Genomic DNA, 22,780 nt, shown 5'->3' with positions numbered 1-22,780 from the left:
ATTAAGTCCCGCCTCCCGCTATTCAATACCTTGAATATCTGTATTTTATGGTAGGGACGGGGCTATAGTGACCTAATGACCCTCTGTCACATGATCTGTGCTCCAATTTCCCACAGTACAGATTTAAAAAGTGGGGCAAGTATGATATATATACATACATACACACTATGGTACTTGTTAATTATTTGGGTGTCTTGAGATAGGTTGTGAAGTAACAGGTATGAGCTGTTGAGTTTTTACAGTGTTCGCTGTATAACTAAAAAGTATCTAATGCTAACTGCTATCACTAATATATATACCTCCAGCTATCAGACCCTTTGTGGATCAGAAGCCTAGGAGAACCAGCCATCCAGAACGAGATCGTTGGACTGGAGCAGAGGCAAGCAGCGGTAAGTAGTGAAGTAGTTGTAACACACATACATCTGTATATAAATATAGATAAAGATATAGACATAGATAGATATAGATGTATATATATATATATAAAGTATTTACAAATCTTAAAGCTGCTGGTATCATGAACTGTATTAGTTGTGTCACACACACACAAAGTTAAGATAACTACACTCAACAACCCATGGTATCACATTTTCTATTATTACTAGAGATGGTCACTGACCCCCGTGTTTTGGTTTTGGATTCGGTTTTGGATCTGGATTACCGTCGTGTTTTGGTTTTGGTTTTGGTTTTGCAAAACCGCCATTGCGTGTTTTGGTTTTGGTTTTGGTTTTGTTTGGTTTTGTTTTGCTATTTTTTGGGAAAATCCATGTTTTTGGGCCTAAATTAACCCAATTTAGTGCTCCAACTGTTTTAGAGACAAGTAATCTAATTGTTGAGGTAATAAATCATCCAAAAAAACAGTTTAATTCTTCGTTGGTAGGCCTATTCTACACACAAAACAGATTGTCTTCCTCTCCATCTATGCATATTGGCAATGCAGCCATCGTCTTGAATGTATATTACACCCTACACTTATAGTTAAATATGTAAAGAAATGGAAAAAGCCAGTTTGGTTTCTGTCTCTCAAGGCCCCCCTCCACTTGTATAAAATACCAAAAAATTCAGCCATTATAGACTGTACAATATTAATTGACATGGAGAAAGACAGTTTGGGGTCACTCTGTCTCTCTAGGCCCCCCTCCACTTGTATAAAATACCAAAAAATTCAGCCATTATAGACTGTACAATATTAATTGACATGGAGAAAGCCAGTTTGGTTTCTGTCTCTCTAGGCCCCCCTCCACTTGTATAAAATACTAAAAAATTCAGCCATTATAGACTGTACAATATTAATTGACATGGAGAAAGACAGTTTGGTTTCTGTCTCTCTAGGCCCCCCTCCACTTGTATAAAATACTAAAAAATTCAGCCATTATAGACTGTACAATATTAATTGACATGGAGAAAGACAGTTTGGGGTCACTCTGTCTCTCTAGGCCCCCCTCCACTTGTATAAAATACCAAAAAATTCAGCCATTATAGACTGTACAATATTAATTGACATGGAGAAAGCCAGTTTGGTTTCTGTCTCTCTAGGCCCCCCTCCACTTGTATAAAATACAAAAAAATTCAGCCATTATAGACTGTACAATATTAATTGACATGGAGAAAGACAGTTTGGGGTCACTCTGTCTCTCTAGGCCCCCCTCCACTTGTATAAAATACTAAAAAATTCAGCCATTATAGACTGTACAATATTATGAAAAATGGACAAAGCCAGTTTAGGGTCACTCTGTCTATGACACCCTACCCTTAAGGATAAATTGCCCTAACAGCAGCCTTTCAAGATGGTATGTGATATGGAAATGCCACAAGTCCCTTTCCTCTTTGGGGGTAGATTGCACCCTACACTTACATAGAAAGTTTTAAAAAGATGTTATCGGCATCATCTTCAGCTTCATCCTCACCCTCATCAGTGTGTACGTCATCATCACAGACTATCAATTCATCGCCGCTTGAATCCGCCATTAGAGAACAGTCAGTGCTTGGATGTCTTGGATGGTGAAGGCCTTCCTCGTGGAAGATGTAGTTCATTTTTATAAACATCATTTTCTCCACATTTTTGGGAAGTAACCTTCTACGGCGATCACTGACTAAGTTCCCTGCTGTGCTGAACACTCGTTCAGAGTACACACTGGAGGGTGGGCAGCTTAGGTATTGCAAAGCAAGTTTGTACATGGGTTTCCAAATGGCCTGCTTTTCTTCCCAGTAAGGAAAGGGACTGTCTGACATTTCCATATCAACTACCTCTTGAAAGTAATCCTCCACCATCCTTTGCATGTTTATACTCATATTGGATGGACTTATGGGCAAAGTGACACTTTTTTTTGAAAAATCCTTCAAACCAGCCCAGATGTTAAATTGTTCTCGTCTGCCCCCTGTGTCTTCCCTGCTTCTTTTTTGGAAATTTAATTTTTTACGAGCAACAGCTTGAGAAAGTGAAGGAGGACACGTCGTCAAGCCGAGGCCCAGTTCAGCGGCCAACTTGCTGAGCAATAGCTCCTTGCAAAAGTTCACATCTCGCTCATTTACAAGTAAAGACTCAATGTAGGTTTTAAACCTTGGATCAAGCACAGTGGCCAAAACGTACTGATCCGAGTTCAAGATCTTAATAACTCGAGGATCATTGTGAAGCGAATTAAGTACTTGATCGACAAGGCCAACATACTTTGCTGAATTGCTTGCTTTCAGCTCCTCCTTCATTTTCTCAAGCTGCTTTTCCAATAGTCTAATTAAAGGAATGACTTGGCTCAAACTAGCAGAGTCTGCACTGACCTCACATGTCACAACTTCAAATGGTTTCAGCACCTTGCACAGCACTGAAAGGATTCCCCACTGTGCAAGAGTGAAATACATCCCCCCTCCTTTCCCAATGTCATGACTTGTGCAATATGCTTGGATGGCTTTGCGCTGTTCCTCCATCCTCTGAAGCATGTACAGGGTGGAATTCCACCGAGTTACCACCTCTTGCTTAAGTTGGTGGCAGGGCAAGTTAAACTGCTCTTGGAGCTGCTGTAATCTCCTACATGCTGTGGCTGAATGCCTGAAATGGCCTGAAATTTTACGGGCCACCGAAAGCATCTCCTGCACCTCACGGTTATTTCGTAGGAAGCTCTGCACCACCAAGTTGATGGTGTGAGCAAAACAGGGAATATGTTGGAAATCACCCAGCTGTAATGCTCGCACTATATTGTTGGCGTTATCTGAAATGACATACCCTGGGGAGAGTCCGAGTGGTATAAGCCATGCATCAATCACATCTCTCAGTTTGCGTAACAAATTGTCAGCCGTATGCCTGTTAGTGAAGCCGGTGATACAAAGAGTGGCCTGCCTGTGACAAATGTTACGTAGTGGTGTACATGCTGCTGCTGTTCCTGCTGGTGAAGGTGAATGACCAACCCAGTGGGCTGTCACAGTCATATAGTCTTTGGTTTGGCCACTTCCACTTGTCCACATATCTGTGGTTAAGTGAACAGTGGGCAGAATGGCATTTTTCAGCGCAATCTCTACATTTTTACACACTTTTTGGTATAGTTGTGGAATAGCTTTACGGGAGAAATGGTGTCGCGATGGAATTCTGTAACGCGGACACAAAACCTCAATTAACTGTGAAAAACCAGCTGCGTTTATTGTGGAGATTGGACGCAGATCTAACACTAACATTGCAGCCATGGCGTCTGTGATTCGCTTGGCGACTGGGTGACTGCTGTCATATTTGCTTCCCCTCGCAAATGATTGTTTCACAGTTAATTGCTGAAATGTAGGACTGCTCATTTTATTCACCTGCCTCTGGGATGACGATTCACCCCCAGCAGCAGCAACAGCAGCAGCAGGACTAACGCTTTCTTCAGAGGAATCAATAATAGTGCCGGAGTCATCCAGCCTTAAGTGGGATGCCGGGCTAACTCCGAGCGCTACTGAGGATATTGATGAGGATGGTGTGGTGGGTGTATTTTGTAGCCGTCGGTATGTCGGTGAGCGGAGGGTCTTAGCTGATGAGGGAGTGCTTGTATTCTTTTGGGAAGAACTTTCAGCTTTTCCCAACACTTTGCCATGAACTCTCGTTAAATGGCGTAACATAGACGAGGTTCCAAGATGGTTAAGGTCCCTCCCTCGACTGACTGTGGCTTCACATACACTACAAATGGCTATACAATTGTTGTCTGGATTTGGGTAGAAATAATTCCACACATAAGAAGTGGATTTTTTTGTTTTATGCCCAGGCATGACAATGGCCTTTTTCTTGTCACGTGCCAGAACTGCTGCCACTGGTGCAGGACTTACACAAACAACCTCATCCTCATCAACATCCTCATTAGCGCCCTCGTCGCCTACACAAATCTCCCCCTCATCCTCTTCTAATTCCAAAGTGGCATCCTCAATTTGGGTATCACCGGCTACACTCGGGCTATTAAGGCACACATCAGCAGAATGCTCACGATTAGACATCCCACTGTTGGATGGACTCTCCACAGGGATTGTTGTCATTTGTGAATCAGAGCAAATATTCTCCTGTAATGCCTCACTGGTATCTTGCAGCTCAGCTTTGACGCGTAACAGTAGTTGTGCACCAATTGTAGCCTGGGTAACTTTTTGGGATCTGCCACTAATAGCCAAAGGTGAAGGCCTCATTCTCTCTTTGCCACTGCGTGTGTAGAATGGCATGCTTGCAATTTTTTTTTTATCGTCACTTAACTTTTGCTCAGTTACACTTCTTTTTCGCTTCAATACAGTAAATTTTTTTTTGGTTTTTGTTTTTTGCACTAATTTGAAAACACTCTGTTGTTTGACATCGCCTTGGCCAGATGACGTACTGGGAACACTAACATCAGGACTGGTGACAGAACCTGGTTGCTCATTTAGATCATATGTGGACTGCTTTGAATCCATTCTGAGCGCAAACCACTGAGGAGTGCTAAAAATTATTGAGTAGATACTGCTGACAGATATGACTTTTGACAGCCAGAAATATTAATGCACAATTAGGGAGGACACCCCAAAAACACTGAGGAGTGCTAAAAATTATTGAGTAGATACTGCTGACAGATATGACTTTTGACAGCCAGAAATATTAATGCACAATTAGGGAGGACACCCCAAAAACACTGAGGAGTGCTAAAAATTATTGAGTAGATACTGCTGACAGATATGACTTTTGACAGCCAGAAATATTAATGCACAATTAGGGAGGACACCCCAAAAACACTGAGGAGTGCTAAAAATTATTGAGTAGATACTGCTGACAGATATGACTTTTGACAGCCAGAAATATTAATGCACAATTAGGGAGGACACCCCAAAAACACTGAGGAGTGCTAAAAATTATTGAGTAGATACTGCTGACAGATATGACTTTTGACAGCCAGAAATATTAATGCACAATTAGGGAGGACACCCCAAAAACACTGAGGAGTGCTAAAAATTATTGAGTAGATACTGCTGACAGATATGACTTTTGACAGCCAGAAATATTAATGCACAATTAGGGAGGACACCCCAAAAACACTGAGGAGTGCTAAAAATTATTGAGTAGATACTGCTGACAGATATGACTTTTGACAGCCAGAAATATTAATGCACAATTAGGGAGGACACCCCAAAAACACTGAGGAGTGCTAAAAATTATTGAGTAGATACTGCTGACAGATATGACTTTTGACAGCCAGAAATATTAATGCACAATTAGGGAGGACACCCCAAAAACACTGAGGAGTGCTAAAAATTATTGAGTAGATACTGCTGACAGATATGACTTTTGACAGCCAGAAATATTAATGCACAATTAGGGAGGACACCCCAAAAACACTGAGGAGTGCTAAAAATTATTGAGTAGATACTGCTGACAGATATGACTTTTGACAGCCAGAAATATTAATGCACAATTAGGGAGGACACCCCAAAAACACTGAGGAGTGCTAAAAATTATTGAGTAGATACTGCTGACAGATATGACTTTTGACAGCCAGAAATATTAATGCACAATTAGGGAGGACACCCCAAAAACACTGAGGAGTGCTAAAAATTATTGAGTAGATACTGCTGACAGATATGACTTTTGACAGCCAGAAATATTAATGCACAATTAGGGAGGACACCCCAAAAACACTGAGGAGTGCTAAAAATTATTGAGTAGATACTGCTGACAGATATGACTTTTGACAGCCAGAAATATTAATGCACAATTAGGGAGGACACCCCAAAAACACTGAGGAGTGCTAAAAATTATTGAGTAGATACTGCTGACAGATATGACTTTTGACAGCCAGAAATATTAATGCACAATTAGGGAGGACACCCCAAAAACACTGAGGAGTGCTAAAAATTATTGAGTAGATACTGCTGACAGATATGACTTTTGACAGCCAGAAATATTAATGCACAATTAGGGAGGACACCCCAAAAACACTGAGGAGTGCTAAAAATTATTGAGTAGATACTGCTGACAGATATGACTTTTGACAGCCAGAAATATTAATGCACAATTAGGGAGGACACCCCAAAAACACTGAGGAGTGCTAAAAATTATTGAGTAGATACTGCTGACAGATATGACTTTTGACAGCCAGAAATATTAATGCACAATTAGGGAGGACACCCCAAAAACACTGAGGAGTGCTAAAAATTATTGAGTAGATACTGCTGACAGATATGACTTTTGACAGCCAGAAATATTAATGCACAATTAGGGAGGACACCCCAAAAACACTGAGGAGTGCTAAAAATTATTGAGTAGATACTGCTGACAGATATGACTTTTGACAGCCAGAAATATTAATGCACAATTAGGGAGGACACCCCAAAAACACTGAGGAGTGCTAAAAATTATTGAGTAGATACTGCTGACAGATATGACTTTTGACAGCCAGAAATATTAATGCACAATTAGGGAGGACACCCCAAAAACACTGAGGAGTGCTAAAAATTATTGAGTAGATACTGCTGACAGATATGACTTTTGACAGCCAGAAATATTAATGCACAATTAGGGAGGACACCCCAAAAACACTGAGGAGTGCTAAAAATTATTGAGTAGATACTGCTGACAGATATGACTTTTGACAGCCAGAAATATTAATGCACAATTAGGGAGGACACCCCAAAAACACTGAGGAGTGCTAAAAATTATTGAGTAGATACTGCTGACAGATATGACTTTTGACAGCCAGAAATATTAATGCACAATTAGGGAGGACACCCCAAAAACACTGAGGAGTGCTAAAAATTATTGAGTAGATACTGCTGACAGATATGACTTTTGACAGCCAGAAATATTAATGCACAATTAGGGAGGACACCCCAAAAACACTGAGGAGTGCTAAAAATTATTGAGTAGATACTGCTGACAGATATGACTTTTGACAGCCAGAAATATTAATGCACAATTAGGGAGGACACCCCAAAAACACTGAGGAGTGCTAAAAATTATTGAGTAGATACTGCTGACAGATATGACTTTTGACAGCCAGAAATATTAATGCACAATTAGGGAGGACACCCCAAAAACACTGAGGAGTGCTAAAAATTATTGAGTAGATACTGCTGACAGATATGACTTTTGACAGCCAGAAATATTAATGCACAATTAGGGAGGACACCCCAAAAACACTGAGGAGTGCTAAAAATTATTGAGTAGATACTGCTGACAGATATGACTTTTGACAGCCAGAAATATTAATGCACAATTAGGGAGGACACCCCAAAAACACTGAGGAGTGCTAAAAATTATTGAGTAGATACTGCTGACAGATATGACTTTTGACAGCCAGAAATATTAATGCACAATTAGGGAGGACACCCCAAAAACACTGAGGAGTGCTAAAAATTATTGAGTAGATACTGCTGACAGATATGACTTTTGACAGCCAGAAATATTAATGCACAATTAGGGAGGACACCCCAAAAACACTGAGGAGTGCTAAAAATTATTGAGTAGATACTGCTGACAGATATGACTTTTGACAGCCAGAAATATTAATGCACAATTAGGGAGGACACCCCAAAAACACTGAGGAGTGCTAAAAATTATTGAGTAGATACTGCTGACAGATATGACTTTTGACAGCCAGAAATATTAATGCACAATTATGGGGGACACCCCAAAAGCGCTGGGGAGTGCCAAATATGAAGAAAAAATAATAAACCTCTATCCTCCTCTCTGCACTAGCGATTTTGGTTAGAGCAATTGCAAGAACAATATGGTATTCTCTGTCCCTGCTCTAATTAGCCTATGACTACACCCTGCTCTCTCCCTCTGTCAAATGGCGATGGATTGCTGTGGAGGCGTGTATTTATAAAGTTGAAGTATCGCGAGAACCGAGTCCCGAGATCCGACGACGTCACAATGACGTTCGGCCTCGATTTGGATTCGGAATGGGCGGGAGAGTACCGAGCTGCTCAGCTCGGTACTCGGATACCCAAAGTTCGGGTGGGTTCGGTTCTCGGAGAACCGGACCCGCCCATCTCTAATTATTACCCTATTATCATCACTGTCCTGTAATATCCTGAAGTGAAATACGAAAATATAAGGACACAAATCTATACAATTGCAGACATAGATATCATTTTATAAATTCAATTTTTGCACAATGTCTCCTATGAATTTTGTTACAATAAATAATGTAAAACACGTAGTGAAAGACTTGGGAGGTGAAATTCTACAATCCCGTTGCTTTTATTTAAATGTTGACAAGATTGTGGAAGTGACTTGACTGTCAGTGGTTTCCATGATTTGCTGTAATTTACAGGTGCAATGTTCTTCTGCAGGTAATCATACCTCAAAGGATTTAGTTCTAAATGTTTAGCTTCTTATGGGAATTTTAGTTATCAATAACTTTCATTTCCTAAACTTGGTAGTACAGTTTTGTGAGTATGCTAAATTTACTTTAGCTTAAATTATCCCTGAACTATGCATTATGTACAAGACGAGCTAATGATATGTAAATGTGGGTTATAATGTGCTATGGAAACCACTGGGCCTGCTGTTCAAAGATCTTCTAACAACCTTAGATTGGCGGTACAGTCTCGCCTGTATTTATGCTTCCATCAAAATCAAACGATGCAATTTACATGCAGATTGCCATTGTCAAACACATGGTATCTTGTCAAAATATTTGGCATGAGGATTATTTTTTCTAATTAATGCCATTCTCCCACTTTTAAGTTAACTCATTAAAATTCATATTAAACCAAATTTACATTTTTTGCTTGTCACTAAAAGGAAAGAGTGGTATATTTCAAGCTACGTTCTGATTCTGGCACTAGGATAGCAAGCATGAGAAGATCCATACATTATCCTGACTGTGAGGGAATGAGCGCTAAGTAATCAATCAGTTAATGGGGTGTATGGCAGTTTTAGCACTACATCCATTGTCACCATGCAATTGCAAGGATATGCTTGCAAGCAAACATTGATTGTCTGTTGTCTTTACATGAGATGTTGCCCAAAAATGAATTGTGTACTATAGCCTATGACTAGAAGAAAACATGTTTGTTTTGTGGGCATTTGCTAAACAGGCATTCTCTAACAAAAGCGTTATTTCTCATGGATGCTTTTTATATTCAAAGCTCTCAGCAATCTTTAAGTGCAGTCTTATGGACAAAACCCCCACCTCACTCAGCCCAATGTCCTTTATTCTGTCTTTCATTTAAATTTTGCTTATAGTCTATATTTTATAATTAATAGCAGCAATTTTATTACTAGTGGATTTTATACTTATAAGAAAAAAAACTTGTGTAAATCTCCTGTGTGCTTTTTTTTAAAGTAAGCACACTGTAATTCTTCTAAGATAACACGTTCAAGAAAATATGGATAGTTTTCTTTAGGTTAATATGATATTGCTATATGTAACCGACAGTTATAGCTTGGAACTTTTTGTCATGCATCTTGTTAAAATTACGTAATTTTTTTGTCTTTTGTTCTGCACCTGTTAGATATCAGACTGAACTGACATTACCGTACCTTTCAAAATGGCATTTTGCACCTGGTACACAATGTTCTGCACATGTTCTTCCTGGGCTGGGCTCAGTTTATTAGTTTATGTGAATGGTGTTTTCATTTACATAAATGAAATAATTTAGCACAAGTTAAAGGATGAATTCACACAAAAACAAAAACCCAGTTTTGGGTAAAATACCCAGTAAATTTTAGTTTCAAAAGGCTGTTTACCAGAGGTCTGGCATCTGATGTGTCCTCCAGTCTCTTGCTTACTGCTTGCTCCTGATTGGTATTGCTGGGATTATGTAGTCGGTGAGCAACACACGAGAAAATAATTGGCAGGAGGTGGCACATACCATTGGACTCCCTCACTCCTGTCAAATTTCCAGTTTGGTGGAAATACTTTTTAATGTGTATCCCCGTTTGTCTGGTGGGTTTCTTTAGGTGCATTCCTCCTTGACACCTGCAGCAATTGCTAAAAATATTTGCACCCTTGCAGTTTTTTCTAATATTTCTTCCAGAAAATTGTTGAAATTAAAAAATATTTTGGTTTACATGTATGTATTTCTTTGGTTTGCAGTGAAATAAAATATATAAAAAAAAGCAGAAATCCTTAAATGGACAATACAAAATTATTGACATCTTTTAGAGTTAATTGAAAATAATTAGATTTCTAGCAAATGATTCCCCTTTACTTTGGAACTGAATTCAACTGTGTAGAGTAGTTGGTGCCTGCAACATAAAATACATTAAATGACCTTGAAAGAACTCATTCTACTGTTTTGTGCTGCTGTGTATACTGCAAAGCATAGAGAAAAGAAAAAAGCCAGATAATTGTCTGAGGAGGTCAGACAGAGAATTGTAACCAAGCATGGACAATCTGAAGGCTACATACAATCCCCAGAGACCTTGATGTTCCCTGTTTCCACCGAACGTAATGTTTTTGCGAAGTTTAATGCCCATGGCACTGTAGCCTGGAAAGAGGAAACTTGATCGAACATTGCAGCGCAGTGCTGTTTGAATGGTGGAGAGAGAGCACCTCAATCAATTGCCAAACTGATTCAAGGTGACCGTCACAAGCAAAAGGTACAACGTTTAAACTCGCACTATCCGTTGCTAAGGTGGAGCGCATGAGGGCTCCACTGCTGAGAGAAAGATATTATAAAGCCAGAGTAGCATTGCGGAGTGTAATGTTGACCCAGTGTCAGATAGCTGGGTCTCTGAAGAAGATCATGGATCTTCCAGCAGGACAATAAACCCAACACACTTCAAAACCAGGAATGGTTCAAGACAAGTCCCTGGACTATTCTGAAGTTGACCAGCAATGAGCTGTATAGAGATCTGAAAGGAACAATTGGGAGAAGGCACCCATCAAACCTGGGATAAGAGAACTGTGTATATCAAATTCTCTTGTTAATTTCACCTTGTGTAGAGGGAATTGTGGGTTATTTGAAAAAAGTGCAAGGCTGCCAATATTTTTGGCCATGACCGTTCCTCTGGAACAGTATTGGATCAGCCAATTGGCTCTTATTCAGTCATCTCACATCAGGCTTCAGTGGGTGATTCAGCAAACAGGTATCCCTGCACATGCTGGTAGCAAATTAGATATAGTGCAGATGCAGCACAGGTATCGGTGTACATATTGAAATAATTGGGCACCAGATCATCTCTCTTGATAAACAAAAATCAGGTAAGAATTTATTTACATCTTTACACAGCAATCGGGTATATTCGGCATCACAAGTTAGAATTGAAGGGGCCCACGACTTGAAATGACATAACTTGAAACTTGGCCAATGTCTTCATCTCTCTCTCTTTTGCCAAGCTAGCTTGCTGGGCTTGAATCATTTTTCCTGGGCATCGGATTCACACTTAAATATGTACTACAAATACTCTCACACGTGTTCCTGGAGGTGATACTTCCCAGCAAATTCAGGAAGTGGCAACAGAAGTATAAAAACCAAGTATCTTTATTTAGGCAACATATGCGAAACAAGGATTCAGTTTGTGGAATATTCAGATTTTCAGGTAGCAGAATAAACAGATATAACTCCAATACACAAATATGAACATGAGTGACGAATGGCAGGAAAGTCCACAGAGCAACAGGTTCCAAGCAATGACAAATACGGTTTAATTGCAGGAAAAAGTATATTGAGTTACCCTATTGCCAGGATGCACAAGTCTGTCCAGGGAAGCAAACAGTGTAGCTGAGTCCAGTATCCAGGCAGAGTTCAGGGTCACAAGCGAACAAGCATAATCCGGTAATCAGGCAGAGGTCAGGGCAACAAGAGTTCAAGAAGAATCCAGTATCCAGGCAAAGCTCACAACGGGAGATCAAACAGCAGAAGAACAAAAACTGGAACAGGGAAAAACAAGCAGCAGCCAGGGATAAACGATAAACTGCACAGAACACAGATTGATGCAGGTATTTGAAGCTGTGAGACAGGTGCAGTACTAATCAGGTAAGGAGACTAACTCCTACTGGCATAGTGTAAAGTTCAGGGGCAGAACAGCAGCACCTCTGGTAGATTTGAGGTACTGCTGCCACATACAAAGTATAGGCAGTCGTACCAGGTACACAAGCTTTTAACAAAGGGGGCATGGCATTCACTCACACATGCTTCAGGGGGTGTTCCAAATGCAATTAGAGAGTATTTTCAACACAGTGAACAAAACATCTCACAGGAAATGGAACCAAGAGGCTATTGTTGAAGGGCACACAGTCATCAGACTCTTTCACTGTTTACAAAGCCCTGGACCAACAAAACACTAACTTTTTAAAATGTGTTAGTGATGATGTGTGCACATGTCCTCACATCCCTGCCTACATGGGTGATGTTGGTTCCAGGCCTAGCTCCTGCTGTCCTGTCCATTCTTCGGTTCTATGTTGGCCATAATTTGCTGAAGATGTATATAATTCCAGTCCCCAGTTAAACCCATTCTTGTTAACCACACAGTGTTCCATGGAGAGTAGAGAAAGTAGTTAAAAGTGGGATTATAAGTGCCACACTATCTACTACTCGTAATGGGACGTCTGCAGAGGAACACCAGCTAGCCTATCTTGGTTGGCCTCCATTCTCCCCAGTCTTAAAAAATCAACCGTTGCTATTGTCAGACAAAATACAAGTCAGGTGCTGTTATGAAACTGAGGCACCCTAGAGCGGAAAAAATAGAAAATGTAAATAATAAAATGCACAAACCCTGATATTGTATTACCGCCATATTAACACCAACATATTAGTCCACCTTAGGTTGGCAACTGACTTTACTTAATTCTGCACTGAATGGATCCAGGGCCCCAACAATGCATTGCTTGACTTTATAGCAACATTTTTGGTAGAGGCCTGACAATGTCATTTTCACTTCCTGGGTCCATGTTGATCTCTCAATACAACAGAACCGAAGGGCTCTTATGGGCTTGAGCAGCCCAGTGAACCTCAGGGGGCAACCTGGCATTGTTCCCTGCATCCGCTGCACTCCCAAATGCTATACTCCTGAATCGATCTATACATACATTCATTCATGATTCGGAGCAGGTATTTCATCCACACCTACTATTTTGCAGTGACATGAACCTGCCCAGCAGACTTAACAGTGCTACCATGGCCGGGACCAAGATTAAGAAGTCATCATGACTACATTCAAAAATATCAGAAAAATACAAATGTTCATATTGAAAATGGATGGCCGCAGGCTAAATAACATGTACATATTTATTTTTTCTGTTTTGCATGAACAAGAATATAGAACATTTTCTCTTTTGGCAGCAGACATAGTATGAGAATTCATTTTGTTGATGACACTAATAAAACTCAAAAGTGAATGCTCTCCGTGTTTTATTTATTAAATTTACATGTTTAGAGCATCTGAACTTTCTCTTATGGTTGATTTTTTTTTTGTTTCTCCAGGAAAAGACAACACAGACTATGTTAATTTCTACAGAGGCTTATGGAACTGCACAGGGGATAACCCAGACGAATTGTCTTTTAAACATGGTGACGTCATATACATTCTCAGTCGGGTAAGTTACACAAAATTCCATGAAAGAATACTTGGCATCCTCAGTATCACTGCATAAGCTGCCCACAATTCTCTATCTCACAGAAATTGTCTTTATGGTCATAATAATGAATTACTTTGTCAGTGAAACACAATCAGATTTTAAAACATAATCTAATAACAGGAATCAACTTAAAAATTTGTTTATGCATGCCTTGGGATCTGGATGCAGTCCAGTGTAAAGCCTGTATAATGGATAATAATTATAGGATGCCCACCACTGCCTACTGCTGTTTATTTTATGTTCTCCCTTCCTTTTCAGAGTAAATGATTTGATTAGGATTTATTTTCACAAGTCAAGAGCACAAAAGAGGTCACTTAAGACCACTCCACTCAGCCACAAAGTGGAGTTTTTTTTGTTTTGTACCTTTACATATTCTTATTATTTTCTTATTATTATTATTACACCACAAAAATCTGCACCACTGTATAGTGGGAAAGTGGATGTTAAAAGACATAGGGGCGTATTCAATTGACGGCGGGATTGCCGAAAATCACGCCCTCTAAAAATATTACCGTTAATACAGTAATATCTCGCTGGATTTCAGCTCGCAGCTCCCAGCTGAAATCCAGCGAGTAAATTAGCGTATTAACGGTTTTCCCGCGCAGGATTACCGTAAAAATGGTAATATTTTTTGAGCGCGGTGTTTTCGGTGATCCCGCCGTCAATTGAATACCCCCCAAAGTATTGGACATTCAAGAAGCAAAAATGCTATAATAGTGGGGAATTAAGCACAGCAACGTACACTGGACATAATAGACAAGGTATATAGTAAGTAAATATTGTAAGGAACATGAAGAGAAATGATAATTCAAGGACATAGAGAGACGAGGTGGGAGCAGACAAGACAGGATGACCTTGCTTATGAGAGCTTACACTCTAATGGGGAGGGAAACAAGGAGTGAGAATATGGGCAGAAGGATGATGGGCCAACAAGACTGGAGTCAGATGATGAAAAGGAGGATTTTAAGGAGCATTTATAACATTGAAGGCTGGTGAAGAGTTTGGACATGGAAGTATATTACGTAGGCGAGGAGTGGCACAGGAGAAGTGTTGGGAAGGATGTTATTATCAGTGGGCAGTTGACTGGTTGGTTATTTGGCAGAGCGGAGTGGGTGCGAGGCAATGTGGAGATAGATGGGGTCAGAGATGGGCAGGCAGAAGTGGAGTAGCGGCAAAGGAAAATCAGTGTCGCTATGGCATTGATGATGAAGTAAAGGGAAGAGAAACGCTAGGTCAGATAGAAGAGGTTACAGACAGGAGATATGAGTGAGTGTATAAGGGTTTTAGTATTTTTCTGAGTGAGAAAGGGTCTAATGCTGGAAATGTTTCGAAGTTGGAAACGACATGCTGGATGTGGGGAGTGAAGGACAATGTGAGGGGGGAGTCAAGAATGACACCCAGGCAGCGGACATGGGGAACAGAGGAGAGCGTAGTGAGACAGAGAGGCAGGTTTATTGCTAAGATCTAGTGAGCGATTATTGCACATCCATTTTTATACATTTGCTATATGCACTGAATAGTTTGTGACCTTTGTAGTTTGTGTTGTTGTTACATGTTAATGGTTTGCAATGTGCTCATAAAGCCATCTCTTTTCTCGGGTGAATAGCAGGATATGTTTAAGGTGCTCCACAAACAAAATAACTAGAAACATTAAATTAGTTAGTTACTATTGTCATCAATGGGCTACTGTTCCCATGGTGTTTAGATAGACATTATTCTGAAAAATAGATTCAGTTTAGCATGGATCTATTGATACTGCTTACGGTCCTGTCTTCTGTGCAGGGGATTCCTTAGTGACATCACATTGTTTTAGTACAAGGTTTTTGTATTGCATAATGAAATATATGTGAACTCTTGATGCAACCATATTATCAGAATAAGTAAGCAAATGTCCCTGTAATTGTTTTACTTAATTTAGGTTTAAAATGGATTGAAAAACTATCTACTGTATGTATTGGATTGTACAAAGTACAGGTCACTTTCCAAAATGATAGGAACCTGGATCAGGACTTTATATACATATATTATTTACAGCATGTAAGAAATCACAGAGGTGTTTTGTGTATTGTAGACAAAGGCTGTGCTCTTTATAGGTCATGAAAACTCCTTATATGACTTCTAATATCTTTATATTTCTAAGTTTGGGTTACATTATTCTTTTTAGTACATAAGCAGTACACTTTGACAAATATAGCAAGCATTTCAGTATTATTTTACCATTTTGTTAAATTATGTTTTGGTATACTCAACTTTTTGTTGAATTATATTTTTATTTTTAATGGGAGAAAGGAACGCTTCCAGAGACTTGTATTTTGTGATTCTCTCTGTGACAGGTGCTGCTTAGGGAAAGGACATGGACATAATCCATGTGCAGATGTGTTGTGGGCAATGTAATTTCTGGGTGAAGTAGCTAGTACTGGGAAAGAGAGGTATGAAGCAGAGAAGCAGTGGGTATTGTTCAATCTAAATATATGAACAAGTGAGAAATATAAAATAATTTTTGTCACTCTCAAGCATGGAAGCATTCTCTAAAAGGATGTAATCAAGGAGTTTTGTTGCCATATGAAAGTTAAAGGCCGCCTTCCATGTGGGTTTATACAGGTCAGGGAAACTCAAAATGACTTCTAATAGTTTAATGTTATATAATAGTAGACTGCATTAAAAGGGTACATAGATATAGCTATATACATAAACACACAAATGTACATACGTACCCAGTGTCCACGTTGCATCAGTCGATTACTTCATTTTTCAGCCTTTTCTCGAGCTCCAAATCTGGTACAACACATTTTTAATTCTCTGCAGTCAGCTACATCAATAAGAAAGTTATGTTACTGCGACCATCTGCAGAAAATAATAGAAGTTGTGGTATATTTTCTCCTCTGTTGATCGATAAAGAAGCAACTACATTAACATTCATACAATACATTTATCTGACATGGACTTGTCACCTACACATATAGGAGGCAGCAATTTTGTATGCATCAGTTCCTAGTGAATCGATAGGCTGGTTTGGTTCAGCCCATAAAATAGCTGTCTCCATTCTGCGTAAATTGATGAGTGCACTTTAAATATTATTTGAATGTTCACAATTCATTGCACATTTTAGTATATTTTATATTCTTGCTTGTGCCCCCATTTTATTTTGACTAATGTTAACTCACTAGAAAGAAACCTTTATTCTTCCCTGTTAATATAAATGAACAAGGAATGCACTTGGTAAATACTTGGGAGCCTACAACCTTTTATTGTGAGCAATGTGCTAGTCTGCCGTATGATTGTCCTTTGTCTTGATTATGATTTATGAATGATGATTGACCTATCTTCAGCGTGTTCTGCTTTCTACCTAAAAATTGCAGCATCCCACATATTATTACCACTGTCATTTGCCAGATCTCCTAATGAAATGTGCATTATTTGCAAAGTCTGTATTAACAGTGACAGAGCCTGTTAGGGCAATAATCCCTAATCTATCAGACACAACCATTCTGTGTTATCCTTAATCTAATTGTCCTTTCCCTATAGTGTGCAATGGATCTAAAACAAAATATTTTGCATCTCCAAATTAAATAAATACTGTGAAGACTAGTCTTTTATGTAACTTATTACCTACATTAATGGCTTTGTGTTGAATGTCAGGACTAGACATATGAAATATTAACAAATTAAGAATTCCCTGTTTCATGGCAATACATGTCATATCAGAAGACTGACCATGAAAGTTTTTAGAGACTTGTGGAAAGTAGCATTAACAACTATGCTCGATCACCATCACTAATACATGGCCATATGTATAGAAAAGAACAATTTACAATGAGTGCACTTTGTGTAAAATTTCTAACTGTAGTTGACTAACCAAATCTCAAGAACATATTATTTATATTCATGTATTTATTTATTTATTTATAAGGCTCCACAGATTCTGTAGCGCCGGATACAGACGTAAAAAAAAGATGGGATCATACACATAGGTAGCACAGATGAGTGTGAGCAATGCTATGGGGACTCACACAGAGTGCAGCAAAAGACGTGACAGGAGGTACGAGGGAGTCAGACAGTAGACCGACATGAGACAATAGGTAGAGAGGTCACTGCCCGTGAGAGCTTACATTCTAGAGGGAGGGGTGGTGAGAGAGAGTAGGACCAAGTGGGAGTAAATGGAGATGGCAGGCGAAGGAAGAGATGGTCAGGAAGTGGTAGGATAGGCAAGCTCAAAAAGGTGAGTTTTGTGTGAGTGTTTGAAGGACTGAAGGTTGGGAGAGAGTTGTGTGAGGCAGGGTAGGGAGTTCAAAAGATTGGGGGCAGCACAGTAGAAGTCTTGGAGGCAGGAATGGGAGGACATAATGAGAGGTGAATTGAGACTGAGGTCAGAGGAAGAATGGAGTAGCCAGGTAGGTATGTACCTCAAGACATGCTCAGAGTTGTAAAGAGGAGAAGTATTGGTAAGGGTAAGGGTAAGTATTTGTAAGTGAGGGTAAGGAGCTTGAATTGAATTCTGAAACGGATAGGGAGCCAATGAAGAATCACCACTGTATCACGCACCAGACCCATTTTCCCCGCAGCTGGGGTTCGGTGCTCCTACCTGTCCCGTCCTGCAGCTGCCCTCCTTTCCGTGGACAACGCTGTGCTCCCGCTGGCGGGCACCGTCTTGCAGTGTTTCAGCGCATGCGCGGACCTGGCTTTTATAACTTTCCTTCATTCAAATCATTGGTTGATGATAGGCTAATTTCTTCTATTAAAAGCACCTCCTACCTTCTCTACGTGCCAGATCTTCTGGACTCCCTATCTGTTAGGACATTCCTGTCACTGGCTCCTGTTTGTTTTCCTTTGTTGCTGTGGTGTCTCCCTGAAGACTGTTGTGCCTACTTCAAGATCCTGCTCCAGGGTTTCCAGCTCTTCAGGACCTCAGCGCTACTCCACTCTGCAGATCTCGGTACTCCAATGTACCCCTGAATCCTCTCACCTATTACCTGGACTCCAGCAATGTCTAGCAAACATATCCTGCAAACTGTTGCGCCTACTACAAGATCCTGCTCCAGGGCTTCCCAGCTCATCAGGACCTCTGCGCTTCATCACTTTACAGATCCAGCACCCCTGAGCACACTGCTACCACTTACCTGGATACCAATATACACCTGCAGACCTTTGCACCTCTGCTCCCAGGCTTCTCAGCTCTTCAGGACCACAGTGCTACATCTCATTGCAGGCTACCACACCTCTTTGCAAGGCAAATTTCCTATACTACTTACCTGGTTGTCCTCGCTCCACTATCCTGCTCCATATCACTGTTGCCGACTCTACTTAATCTCTGGCCTTAGCTCCAGGGCTCTCCACCCAGTTTTGCTTGTCACCCACTAGAGGGCCCTGACCTGCGGTCTGAGAGCTGTGAAGTCCTCTCCAATAGACTCTGCGCCTCTTTGTGGGTAGGGCCTAGCCAAGCAGATCTCGAGGTACCACCTGACTCTGAACTTGTGACAGTAAGATCTGACCAGAAGGGATGAACCCCAACCGAGAACCCTCTGCTAAGGATATGTTGCAGCACCTGGTTGGAAGGGTAGTGTAACAAGACGCTACACAAATCCAACTCCTTCAGTGTCTTCAAGCTGTAGTAACCCACTTGGATTGCCTTCAAGCTACCTTGCCTGCTTATTCTTCACCTGCAGCACCCGAACCTTCTGCCTCCCCATCGGTTACCACATATTCTTCATTGCGGATGCCTTCTCCTCAAAAATTTGATGGCGACCCCAAATCCTGTCGAGGAGAGCGGCATGATCCTATTCTTCGTGACAGTGCAGCCTTCATCTCAGCATTCTGGAAAATCTTTGATGAGCCGGACCGTGTGACAGCATTTTCCACTACCATGAACCAGGTGCAACATTTTCCACTACCATGAACCAGGTGCAGCATTTTCCACTACCATGAACCAGGTGCAGTATTTTTCACCCCATCAAGCAGGCATTGGTTGAGTGACTTTCTTTTGGAAGAATGGTGCTTCGACTCTCCTGCACAATTCCAGACACTGGTAAACTGAACGCTATGTCTCCTAAAGTGCGTTCTGGAACAATAAGTTACTTTATTGGTGTTTCAGTGTTTTGTACACTACCTATACTCGAATGGATGCTTCATTATGGCACTAAAAACCCTTTATGGGCAGCGAAGTTTACAATGGAGGACCAGCCCCTCCATACACAGGTAGAGGTAACTATACTGTATCCCAAATGTTGTATTTCATTATGAACTATAAAAATCATTGTCTATAAGTGATTGGTTACTGTAGGTTACACACATTTTGCATAGTTACTTGTACACTAGTTTTCATACATTTTCCCAAGATGTTATCATGAATGAAATACAGCATAGTGCTTGAAAGTGCTGAGGACCACAGTAAATCTATAACGTGACAGGACAATTGTCCAAACTTCAGGCCATTGTGTGAAAGTCTGTGAGAGTTTAGCATTATATACTTACATGTGACATTAATTAACAAAGAAATGAAGGAGAGAAGATTCAGTAACTGCCTGTCTGGCAGCTCCAAGAACCGATCATTTGTTTTAGAGAAAGACAATGTTGGAGAACACTCTGGTCACATAAATAAAATGATAATTTTGTAATTGCTGTTGTTTTGCAAGTAGTTCTTGACATTCTGATTGCTAATTAACTTGACTTCAAAATGAATGCATTGAATATTTATGCACTTTTATATTCAGTGTTTTATGTATAATTTAAACCAGTGTAACAGTAAATGCGCGTTCCCCTACCTCCTGCGCCTGTTCCGATATCTGCTCTATTTAAAGCAGCGATTTAGGACAAAAGGGATCCTGTTGCCAGCCACAGGCTGGCTGGTCGGGTACACTTGTGAGTGTGGCAGACGCCAAACTAACCAGGCTTAGCTGTTCCGTCAACCCTGATTACTGGATAGACTCATCTCCGCTAAAAGACCCAGCATATGTAAGTCCACACAAATGTACTTGTGTTCATTTACCCTCAGTAGGTATACTTCATGCCCTCTTCACACTGGCTCATACAGTCATGAGACTGACACCAGTATTACAAATCATATATTAGGTATATGCATAATTTTAGTAATGAGCACAATAACTCCAGTAGGCCACTGATCAGAAAAGCACAAGTCTCATCGTCCTTTGCACTATATACTGTCTCTGAGGAAAACCTCAGTAAAAGTGTGTATACAATCTGTGCAGGCAGGGGTGTAACAATAGGGAGTGCTGAAGGCATGTCCAGGAGACTCCCGCATTTTTGGGAGTTCTCCTGGACTCCCAGGAGAGCAGGGAAACCTCCCACATTGTGGCTTCTTCATTGGTGAAGTGGGTGGGGCGGGGAAAACCATGTCATCCTGGCCCCACCCCCTGTTGTGATAGGACAATATCGATAAAGTTTGACATGGGCGGGGCCTAATGAAGCAACCTGTGGGGCCACGACCCCATGACGGAGCCCCCTCCAAGAAATCATACTGCCAATGCTGGCAAGTATGGGTGAAGGGTGTGTGGCGGCTTCGGGGCCTGAAGTGAAGTGGGTCCCCGCTCCTCTGAGACCTTCGCTCTGCTCTTCAAAGAGTAGAGCAGAGACCTCTTCTGAGCTATTGACAGCATAGCAAGAGACCAGGGAGGCAAGAATGGCATTGCTGAACCCCTACCTAAATTTTGCCAAGTGGCCCAGCTATGCACTGTTCCGCTCCTGTGTGCAGGAACTGTCACAGACAGAGAAGGGCAATTTCCAAAAGTGCAGACTAAAAGGGAGTGTAATGATGGACCCTTATTTGATATAAGGAGGGCAAATAAATACCAATTAGGAGAGAGGAATGGGTAAGTTGTTTTCATGCCAGACAAAACGAAGACAATTTTGTATTTGGTGAAACGTTTTTATATAAACCCTCTTTTCAAATATGAATTTTATTAATTTAGTGTAGTGCTTGCCCCTCCCCCCAACAATTAAGAAACAAACTAACAAAAAACAAGAAAGTAACTTTGGATTTTTAATTTTAATTTAGGAATGAATAAAAAATTTGTTTTCAGAAAAATCACCAACTATTATATGAAACTGCAAAACTAAAGGTATGCGCAGCAGCAGTATCAGCGCACAGTCCCACAACATCATACACAACCAAGCGCAGTATCAGCAGACAGCCCCACAACATCATACACAACCAAGTGTAGCATCAACAGACAGTCCCACAACATCATACACAACCAAGTGCAGTATCAGCACACATTCCCACAACATCATACACAACCAAGTGTAGCATCAGCAGACAGTCCCACAACATCATACACAACCAAGTGCAGTATCAGCAGACAGTCCCACAACATCATATACAACCAAGTGCCACAACATCATATACAACAAGTGCAGTATCAGCAGACAGTCCCACAACATTATACACAACCAAGTGCAGTATCAGCACACAGTCCCACAACATCATACACAACCAAGTGCAGTATCAGCAGACAGTCCCACAACATCATACACAACCAAGTGTAGCATCAGCAGACAGTCCCACAACATCATACACAACCAAGTGCAGTATCAGCAGACAGTCCCACAACATCATACACAACCAAGTGCAGTATCAGCAGACAGTCCCACAACATCATATACAACCAAGTGCCACAACATCATATACAACCAAGTGCAGTATCAGCGCACAGTCCCACAACATCATACACAACCAAGTGCAGTATCAGCAGACAGTCCCACAACATCATACACAACCAAATGCAGTATAAGCAGACAGTCCCACAACATCATATACAACCAAGTGC

At 40.7% G+C, this 22,780-nt stretch overlaps 1 protein-coding gene across 1 annotated transcript in view; it reads left to right on the top strand.

The window, feature by feature from the left end:
• Positions 1–22,780, top strand: part of SKAP2 (src kinase associated phosphoprotein 2) — a 221,013-nt gene that overhangs the window by 181,562 nt on the left and 16,671 nt on the right. Inside the window, exons 11-12 of the mRNA XM_075212274.1 lie at positions 306–389; positions 13,846–13,958. Coding sequence (XP_075068375.1) covers positions 306–389; positions 13,846–13,958 — 197 coding nt within the window. The remainder of the gene's footprint in view (positions 1–305; positions 390–13,845; positions 13,959–22,780) is intronic.

This window comes from Mixophyes fleayi, chromosome 5 (genome assembly GCF_038048845.1).
Source record: "Mixophyes fleayi isolate aMixFle1 chromosome 5, aMixFle1.hap1, whole genome shotgun sequence".
NCBI lineage: Eukaryota > Metazoa > Chordata > Amphibia > Anura > Limnodynastidae > Mixophyes > Mixophyes fleayi.
The sequence above is the reverse complement of the archived record's forward strand: the minus strand, read 5'-3'. Positions and strand labels throughout refer to the sequence as shown.